We start from the raw sequence: 9,870 nt of genomic DNA, 5'->3' as shown, positions 1-9,870 counted from the left end.
TAGCGGTGGTGCGCTAAACTTGTTCTGTGAGCAGCTGGATGTGAACCATGGTGTGAAGGAAGTGAACACAACGATCGATTTTCAACTGTGCGCGCATGCACTGGTGTAATTGAGCTGCGCTGCTATATATCTTTTTTATCAATGTGACGAGTTGCGAGTCCAGTGCAGGCCGGGTTTTTTTTTCCAGCACCCCCTGCTGAGAATACGTTCTCGCGGCTATGGTTGCACCAGATGTTATAAACATTAAACGGTCACATAAATCATTACTATTTTTAGAAAATGTATGTTTGTTTCATATAATTGTATTGGAAGTCCTGGTTTTCACTAGGGTTGCCGCGGTGTGGACATTTTCACACCGAGTAATACACTCGTCTCCACACCGGTATTACCGAGTATAAACGGTATAAACTTTGAAACTAGGTCAACCGCCACACAAGCATCGGTTTTTAGACCCTTCTCGTCCTTCAGTTGCCGCCAACGTTCGAAAGCAGCGCCTAGGATTATTCTTGATTTCAGTTTTTCTCTTTCAGCGTTTTTATTATCAATTACTCTCTGAAAAAGAGTTTTCCTTCTCTTTGCTAGTGGTGGTGGTGGTGGTGGTGGGGATGGTGGCGTCTTGTCTGCCATGGAAATTGTCTTCTACTGCTAGGTCCAAATGTGGATTAACTAGTTCCAGTAGCTACCGCAGGATAACAACAAACAGGAGCTTGCTCTGGGTCACGAGTACTGCACGAAGGGGTTGCGCGCGGGGCGCGGGGGAGGGGGAGTGCAGTACGACCGTTTGATTGACGTACTTACTGTCTAATGCAACTCGGTGGCAATGGAAATGATTGGCTGGAGTTTTTCGAGCCCTGCCCGTTCCACAGATGATTGACAAGTTTAATTTTCATGTCAGTACTTCTGACTCAGTGGCTGTAAGCGGGTTATGATAAGGATTTCAAGTAATTTTGCAAAAATGGCCAAAAAAGTGAATTCCGTACCCAACCTTTAACAGAACTCTTTTTACAAAGGAAGAGTTTGAAGAGTCAAAAGAACCAAGAATACTATAAACCGTTTGAACATATACAACAAAAACCTTTCTTTTAAAAATAAATAAAACACTCCCATTTCTCCTCTGTCCATTTCAGCTTATTTTGATCAATGCCAAGCTCTGCTTCCTATGTCTGATAGGAGCGCCTTATGTCCTTGACAAGCCTGCCAAGGACACCTTCTGAATTTTTCCTCGCTAACCAGTAGGTCCACTCAATAAAGCAGAGCTGCTCTTTCAAGGCCTTCTCCGACCGATTCCCCCGCATTCTCCAAATTTCCTTTTTATAGGTCTGCCACGCTCTCTCGAGGTTCTGAGTATGGAGTCCTGTCTGAGGGTCAACATAATGTTGGCTGTGGTTCACCCTGACATGCCTGTAGCCCTCTGTGGCGAGACCGGCATACGCTCTCCACTCATCACTTACGACGAGACTGTGACGCTTCACATGCTTTTTGATGATAGGAACAAGGGTCTCCTTATTTCGTCTCTGCACGAGGCGAAGAATAGGACGCCTGTCAGACCGTTTGATTTGGAGCATTCCAAAGACCCATGTCCTTTTTCTCCTCCAGCTGTTCCCGAAGCGCCCTCTTCCGTACTGCCAAAACACAATATAAATGTTATAAAATAAATAATACCCTACAGTCAAACATATACATAATCAATGTTATATTACTGCCAGTGAGAAGTAGGATGATTATGCTAATTTCCAAATGATATAAATAATGGAGTAATATAAAAACTTTTGTTTTTTTAAGTTTGGAATGCATATTATTATTAGTATGTGTTGTTGCATGTCAACAGTGAATAAGTTGATAACTCTTTCATGCATTGAACTACCTGACAGTTACCTAGAAGTTGCATGATTACCTTGATATGATATAGCATACGGTCTAATTTTATTTCTTATTTCAACTTGCTCTACCTGAAAAAACTATAATGTTGCCCATGTTTTCTTAAGGCATAGATTGGTTATAGCAAATAGTATCAAAACACTCCTCGGCGTCTTCCATACTTCTTGAAAGATGCATACAGCACACAAGTCATGACCTTGTAACTTTTCATCGGCCCCTCCAATATGCCGATTTGCATGTGAATACAGTACATAGTGCTATTTATTTGATTGCATTAACATCATCAAGTACTTAAATTAATATATTTTTTCAAGTGTGGTTAAAACCATTCCAGGGAAAATATTTTCAATGGTGAGGCTTTAAATACAAATTCCGAAAATTCAGAAATTATGTTCATAGAGCCAAACTTCCACAATAATTAATCTGAAAGTAAAGCTTAAAGATTTCTCTTGAAGACAATTGTTATTTCAACATTAATTTTATGATAAAATCCAAAACAAGAACTGAGGAAAGATCAGGTTTTTGATGAGTTGAAATTGAATGACCCCATATTTAGTGAATTATATTACAAATATACCGTGCGCTTATGGCAGAACTTGCTCTCGTCAATGTGGACGATAGCGTTGACTCCACCGATTTTCTGGCCTTTTTCTTTCCTGTGCCTTTTCAGGCTTTTTAGGCAAATTCTTCGCAGTTTTTTAGACATCATTGAGAGTGTTGCAGTGCTTTTAGTGATGCCATCCTGAAGCATGTCTACCTGCCGTAGCTGCAAACCCTGTGCAAATCTACAAAGAAAACAAAGATTGAATTAGAACTGTTTACATAAACAAAGAAAATATGTGCTTGTTTGATCAATCCGTAAGTCTACTTTTGTCACAAAGCTTTTTCTACTGAAAAACTACTGTTGCAACTTGCAACTATAGTTTCAGCTTAAATTGTACAAACATTTCACACTCTGAACCTAGAGCTGTAATCTGTTAAATACTGGAGTTGGAGAAAACCTAAAATGATTACCTGTGAATGTACTTCATCCATGTGAAGAGACTACAGTGTGAGTTTGAAAAAAGAGACTTGGTCCTTACACTTCTCCTCAAACGTCCACATCTTTTACGACGGCACTCCCTGAAAATTGCAAACAAATTGGAAATTTAAATGATGTCTATAAGTTTGACATATACATACATACATTGTCTACAAACTGCTCAGCCTAAAACATTGTGGCAATGTAAATAACCCTTATTGATGATCATGTCATAAATGATAACTTGATCAAATAGATATCTTAAAACTTAAACTAGCTTGATACTACATATCAAGCTACATGCTTCCGGCTATTCGCTGTGTACAAGCTTATTCATCATTTCAATCATGCATTACAAAGGGGTAGGATTAAGTGTATAGTTCTTCCTACTTGTTTCAGGCATATCAATTAAATATATATTTTTTTTTTTTGTGAATTGATTTGAACATAATTTTTGTCTATTGTATTTTCATTCTTTTCATTTTGTTTTGTTTTTTTTGATATGTCTGAAATAATAACATTGAATCAATCAAACCATTCATTAGCATTTGATTCATTACTTACATATATTACATTCAAATGGGAATTGTTAATAAGGGCTACCATACAAATATTTCAATATTAGCATTTGTTTTTTTGGGGCGGTGTCACGTTAAAATTGTACCGGGGGCGAAAATTGTACCGGCCTACGTCATCACAACAGATTACGTAAGGGGTTGTCCGTTGCCAGGCAGGTTTCAATTGCGCTCATGTTGCCGAAGACGAAATAATATAATACCGATAACAGATCGCGCTAGATAACACTTGTTTTTACTTTATATTTGTATTGCATTTAATTGTTTAATCGAATTTAGCTAGTAAACTGAGTGTTTAATGTGTTCATAGTCTAGCTAGCTTGTGTTAATTTAATTTCCTTAATTAGATTTAGAGAATAGATTATAGGTAATAGATAGATAATAGATAGATAGATAGGTAGATAGGTGAGCAGGCATTTACTAACTGTTTTTTATTATTATTATTCACGTTATCCCCATAACATTTAGCTGTTACTGTGTAGGGAAATAGATAAATACAATGCAATACAATACAAATATAAAGTTAGGAACGCTAATAAATGTAATTTGTAAAATAAGTGTTATCTGTCTTGTCGCGCTCAATGAACGAGTTCGCGAATGTTCAAGAACCTTCCACGTCATTCGACGCGATCCCCCGTTGCGATCGTCTGTTGCCAGGCAGGTTTGGAATGGATTACTATGGATGACGTAGGCCGGTACAATTTTCGCCCCCGGTACAATTTTTAACGTGACAGCACCAAATCCTATGGCCCCAAAATCTGTGTATCTTCCGTTCAATCCATATCCGTTTGGAAATCAAAACACGAAAAACGAAAAGTGACTTTTTAAAAAATCATCCTCGTTGGGATAGCTTGACCAGAAATTCATCACATGTATTTCTCTTTTAAAACATGTATACCGGTGTAATAGTCTCTGTATAAACTTTTACCAATAATAAAGTCGAGAGAACAGTTTGGGAAAGCTGAGCGGTAGGGAAACCGCCTCCCCTCTGCCGCGTTCCCTCTTTGAAATGAAGGGAGGCGACGAGCTGCAGCGCGGTGGAGGCGCGGAAACTCGCAATAATATCATATTCCAACCTAAATGGTTGTGCCGATTGCCAAACAACTGATGGGCCCATGAGTTAACAATAATTAATAACATTAGCACACTTACCAGATGTGGAGGTCTGTGGACTGTGTGTAGTAGACCATCTTCATTTTGTGTCTGCAGTTTTTGCATTTCACTTTTCTTTGCAGCAACCTTTTCTTTTGCAACCATGTTATCAACTTGAATGATGTTTTTTTGTCTCCTTGACATTCACTTTTCTCAAAAGTGTTCCCACAAGCGAAGCCATAGCACCGGTGGGCAGAGGAAATAACTGATGTTACTGGCCCTGATTTGAAAATCTGGCGCACTTTTCTGTTATTAGTTCAATATGTGGAGGTACGCTTGATTTTTACATCTAAACACCTCCCACCGCAAGGTTGGGCTGATTCCCTGGTTGATGCCTGACTCAATCATAATAATCAAGCGCTTCTACCGTCCGATTGGCTAAGCCGCATCGCCAACACTGTGCCGTTGAAAGAAGCTAATAGTCCGCGCAAAATTAATTGGATCTTGTCGCTATGGTAAGTATCAACCCTCTCTCAACAGTTATTGTTTTATTTCGAAAGCAGGCGCCATTACTTGTATGTGTGAACCACTTATGTTAGGCCTACCTTTTGTTTCAGTACCAGCATATGATTTTCCATCAGTTAAGTTCGGCGTCGCCTGGAAATATGATGGAAAGGCCTGAGCGCTCTACCCGGGCAAAAGGACAGCGGGGGAATGAAGGAGAAAGCTCCGATATGCCTACTGCTGGTAAGTTGGGTTGACACATTTGTAAAGGGATTGTAATACTCAAACTGTTTCTGGCCGGGCTCGGCAAGAGCTATTACCGTTAGCTTTGCTTAGCTGGGGGTTGACGACGTTATTACCCATAGATAGATATAGAACTAGATGTCTCGTCCACGCTGCTTGCCAATGGAGTTGAACGTCACCACTGGCGGCCATCTTACCACAATAAGGTGCTCACCCGTAACATTGTGTTGGTAGTGGTACATGTACTTTTTAAATAACCATAACTTGCTAAACTTTCAACAGATTTTCAAACGGTTTGGTTTATTATAAACGTCAGAGATGTAGGTATGACAGTACATACTTACGAATAATTGTTAGGTTCTAAGAAAAATAGAATAATGTTCTAAAATAGGTACAAGATTTCCTTTTACAAATATACATCAAGAAAGGCTGCATGTTGAAATCCCCACCCTGTACAGAGATTTATTCATGCAATTATTACCATGTGTTTTCTTATGAAATTATCATTAAACAGAACAGATAGGTGCAATAAATATACACATGCACAAGGTATTCATGTTATTTATGTTAAATCAATACATGGGTTACTAAAACTCAGCAATCTATTGTGTTGGTAACTTCACTCAAATCTATCTACAGTCTAGTATGCATTTAGACAAATACGATAAAATATGAATATAATATGTGCAACCTTTGTGGTTGTTCAAGACACACTGAAGGCATGATGCCGACATAGGTTTGCAGAGAAATGTATACAATATGCACACTGATGGCCGTTGAAACCCCAGTGTCCATCCTCACGGGAAGGTGTGTGTGTGTGTGTGTGTGTGTGTGTGTGTGAGCCTGAATGAAGTTTTAGGTTCTCCAACAGAAAACACAACAGCATACTTTTCAGAATTTGTACAGGCTTCTCCACTTATAATAGGGGTGTGAATCTTTGGCTTCAGACGATTCGATTTGATTAATGATTCAGTAGGCGATTCGATTCAAGGACAATTATTATATTTTGGAACGATTCGATTCGATTCTGTAAACCACGATTCGATTCAGTAACTTTTAACCAAAATTCTATATCTGTGAAATAAACATGCAATAATGTGACACCCCTTGTCAATTTTACCACTATTCTTTGCGAAGCCAAAATGCTTCCACACTTTGGATTTCAAGTTTGCTGGTGCATTAACAATCTCGCTGCCGCTCTCTGCCATGTTTGAAATGCACCATTAGAGGGTGAGGGAGAAAGAAAACTTGTGGGACTTCCTAGCAAGCTGACTAGCTGATGACAGAGTTACGGATTACCGAGCTGCACTTCACAAAATAAACGTGTAAACTAAGTCTTAAAATCATGATCGATTCATACGTTTTAAAGCATTTATATCGATTATTGCTGAAGCCAAAGCGATTCATTCTATTTATTTATTTTAGCAGATCGATTTAGTTGAATCGGTAGGACTGACAATCGATTCATCGATTTATCGCATGAATCGTTACACCCCTAACTTATAAGGCGTTTTGTGGCTCTGGACAAAAATATAAAGGTTGCCTACCCCTGGGTGTAGTTTCAATGTTGACAAATGTTTATTCATTCAAGTGTATGAGTGATAGAGAAAGTGAGGTAGCCAGTGGTTTTCAAACTTTTTAACAATGAGTACCCCCTCAGAAAATATTTGTCTCTTCAAGTACTGTACCACCATTGTGAATAACATTGACCCACAGTCACATGGCTTGTGAAGGGCAAAGTGTTGTAGCCTTACTGTTACTGTTCGTCACTTTACTTCACGCTGCTACAGTTGCAGCTTGAAGTCGTGCTGGTATTAAACAATATTGTGAAGGTATTAAAAAAGGTAGTAAATTCAACTCAAGAATCTTTGTATAAGCCCTCCCAATGACACTGATCTAATACCACTAATATGTAACGTAACGTCTGACTGGTAAGAGTCGTCCCTCCAGAGATGCCTGTTGCGCCAGCGGTGCACCCAATTAGTGTGGCAAAGATTTAGAGAATTTGTGCGATGTGGTTATGGTGACCAATATTGCGATTTACGATGCAATATATAAAAAGGAATTATGATTGTACTGGCTTGGTTTTCAAGGAAAATGTGAGAATTGATAGTTTTAAAACCTGTATATCTCAATTTAAAACATACACATATAAATAATCAAAATATGAATGTATAAGCTTGTACTATAGGCTAATGCCTTTAATGTGTGAAAGCCTTTAAAAATGTGTGAAAGTGATTCCACAGTGATAATGCCCTTTTGTCCTGTCTCTAAATTTCTTTATTTATAACATGCACTTCATTTGCTGTTTAACAATGCTAAATGTATTGTTTATAACCAACAATTTCTTGTGTGATTTTGGACACCAATAACATTAATATAGCCATCTGGTGCATTCATTTTGATGCATCAACTTCTGTCAGTAACCATCATTTTCCGTTGTGTGTCCTGATAATTCACCTATGACAAAGGATAGTAGTATGCCAAAACTGGGTAATACATGTATAGTTCATACCATTGTACAAAAGTTAACATGTTAAATTTTCCTACAAGTTTTGACTTGTTTATTCTATTTTTTATCCTATTTTGCAGTTAGTAATATCGAAAATATTCAACCACACAAAGTGCAATGGAAGAAAAGGTCGGAAGAGCTGCAGTCCCGAATCAATGAGCTGGAGGAGGAGAATTCTTTGCTCAAGCAGCAGCTTGAGCAAAGGCCTTCAGCAAATCAAGGTTAGTAAAGCTGGAGTAAAGTTTTACTTAAGGACTTTCAAGAATGTATGTGGCTTCACTAGAATTTTACAACAATATACCACAACAATATTGGGGTTCACCCATCGTATGAGGGTCACTCTATGTCACAACGTCTGATGGACATATGAGCATATGAGCTCACATCGTGTAGCGACAGTACCTTTAGACTTTGTCTCACTCCGTTTTTCAATGAAATCATGTCATTCAGATCTTCCTGAGTGGAAGCTAGCTTAACCCCACCTCCTTTACAGCCACCCCCTTCCCGACTATCAGCCGTCAGAACCTTGGTCAGAACGTATTTTTCGAAATTGTGCAGTGGGAGAAGTTATGCTGAGACAGGGGGTAAAGTTGTACTTTAAGGTTGTTTTAAGTTTTATTTTTCTGCTTTTTGTCATTTCTCAGGTGAGAAAATGGACAACACTGCCACCGACCCAGAGTCAGACACTGACTCGAGTTCCAACTCCAGCACTGACTCCACCGATTCCAGGAGCAGTGATACAAGCTCTTCCTCCTCTGATGGCCGCAAGAAAAAGAGGAAGCACAAAAAGAAAAACAAAAAGAAGAGCAAAAAGGCTTCAAAGAACAAAGGTCTTCGAGGTAAAGTAAACTATAGAGTTGTGCTGTATTTCTTTAGGTTTGGACATTAAATATAGTGTATACAGCTTAGGGCAGAATTATTAGCACCCCTATGAAAATTTCATTTTTCTAAAAGTACATACTAACCCTTACCCTGCAACTAAGACAAACCACAACAATCTTTGGGGAGAAGTAAACTGTATATATATTAGTGTTTTATTGTTGTTAATTTATTTTCCATTTTCAGTGACAACAATATCGGATGTTGTTAAAAGGTACCGCCGGGTCCTTAAACTAATTCAAAAAGGACGCAAGATGTCGAGGGCATTCCTGAAGGCACGTGTTTCTAGAAACGCAGTTAAAGACACTGCAGCAATCGCGGAGCTCTACATTGCAGAGAGGAGTGTCCTGGATGGAATCAAAGGCGAACAGAGGCTCCTTCATTTAGCAAAGCTCTGCCAGTCCAAAATTGTTGGAGAACTTGCCCTTAAAATTGAAGAGCTGAAGAGGAAAAAAAAACTCATACCATTCTCCAAAAAGGGTTAAAGGGACAGGGGTGAAAGGAGAGAGTTTTTTTAATTAAACGATAAATCCTGTGTAAAATGGATCTGGGATATGTTTAATATGATAATGAGATGGGATGTTCGTTTGGGAGCAAAAAACCACATGCAGACGCATTCTTAAGTTGGCTGTTTTTAGCCGATTCTACCAAAACGCTATAAGCTTGGAACGATGTCTCGTGGTAAAAACAAAATCGCTATTTTAAACAGTTTAAAAGGCTAGAAATAGCCCGACACTTCTTTGGTAGTATAGTAAGGGTCTTAAAATATAAAACGAGGCATTGATAACTTTGTAAGTGTACAGATTGTTTATTACAAATTACATTTTATACACACAATGCCATCAGTTGTTCACCTGTCGACGCCATTTTGTATTTAAGACTCGATATAAGTACATTGACAAATACAGTGATTGTGACCTCCGGGAAGAACACGCAAGCTAAGCTCTGTGTTCGCCATTCTACTTATCAAGTCTTAAATACAAGATGGTGTCGATGGGTGAACTTCTGATGGTATTGTGTGCTTAAAATATCATTTTTAATAAACAATCTGTACACTTACAAAGTTATCAATGCCTCGTTTTATATTTTAAGACCCTTATTATACTATCAAAGAAGTGTCGGGCTACTTCTATCCTTTTAAGTGGTTTAAAATAGCAATTTCGTTT

The 9,870-nt window shown here is 38.5% G+C and overlaps 1 protein-coding gene across 1 annotated transcript; it reads left to right on the top strand.

Annotated features, from left to right (window-relative positions):
• The first annotated feature begins 4,981 nt into the window (after nucleotides 1-4,981).
• LOC115529719 (coiled-coil domain-containing protein 106-like) lies at nucleotides 4,982-9,287 on the top strand. The gene is made up of 4 exons (XM_030338691.1): nucleotides 4,982-5,313; nucleotides 7,906-8,046; nucleotides 8,470-8,664; nucleotides 8,891-9,287. The coding sequence occupies exons 1-4, from the start codon at nucleotides 5,193-5,195 to the stop codon at nucleotides 9,187-9,189; spliced, it is 756 nt and encodes a 251-aa protein (XP_030194551.1). The 5' UTR covers nucleotides 4,982-5,192; the 3' UTR covers nucleotides 9,190-9,287.
• The last annotated feature ends 583 nt before the right edge of the window (nucleotides 9,288-9,870 follow it).

The sequence above is a fragment of the Gadus morhua genome, chromosome 17 (genome assembly GCF_902167405.1).
Source record: "Gadus morhua chromosome 17, gadMor3.0, whole genome shotgun sequence".
Taxonomy (NCBI): Eukaryota; Metazoa; Chordata; class Actinopteri; order Gadiformes; family Gadidae; genus Gadus; species Gadus morhua.
This window is presented reverse-complemented; position numbering and strand designations above follow the sequence as displayed.

Coding starts and splice junctions, on each gene's coding strand:
- LOC115529719 (XM_030338691.1), top strand. CDS start 5,193: ATGATTTTCCATCAGTTAAGTTCGGCGTCGCCTGGAAATATGATGGAA. Junction 5,314..7,905: donor CTCCGATATGCCTACTGCTG/GTAAGTTGGGTT, acceptor CCTATTTTGCAG/TTAGTAATATCGAAAATATT. Junction 8,047..8,469: donor AAGGCCTTCAGCAAATCAAG/GTTAGTAAAGCT, acceptor GTCATTTCTCAG/GTGAGAAAATGGACAACACT.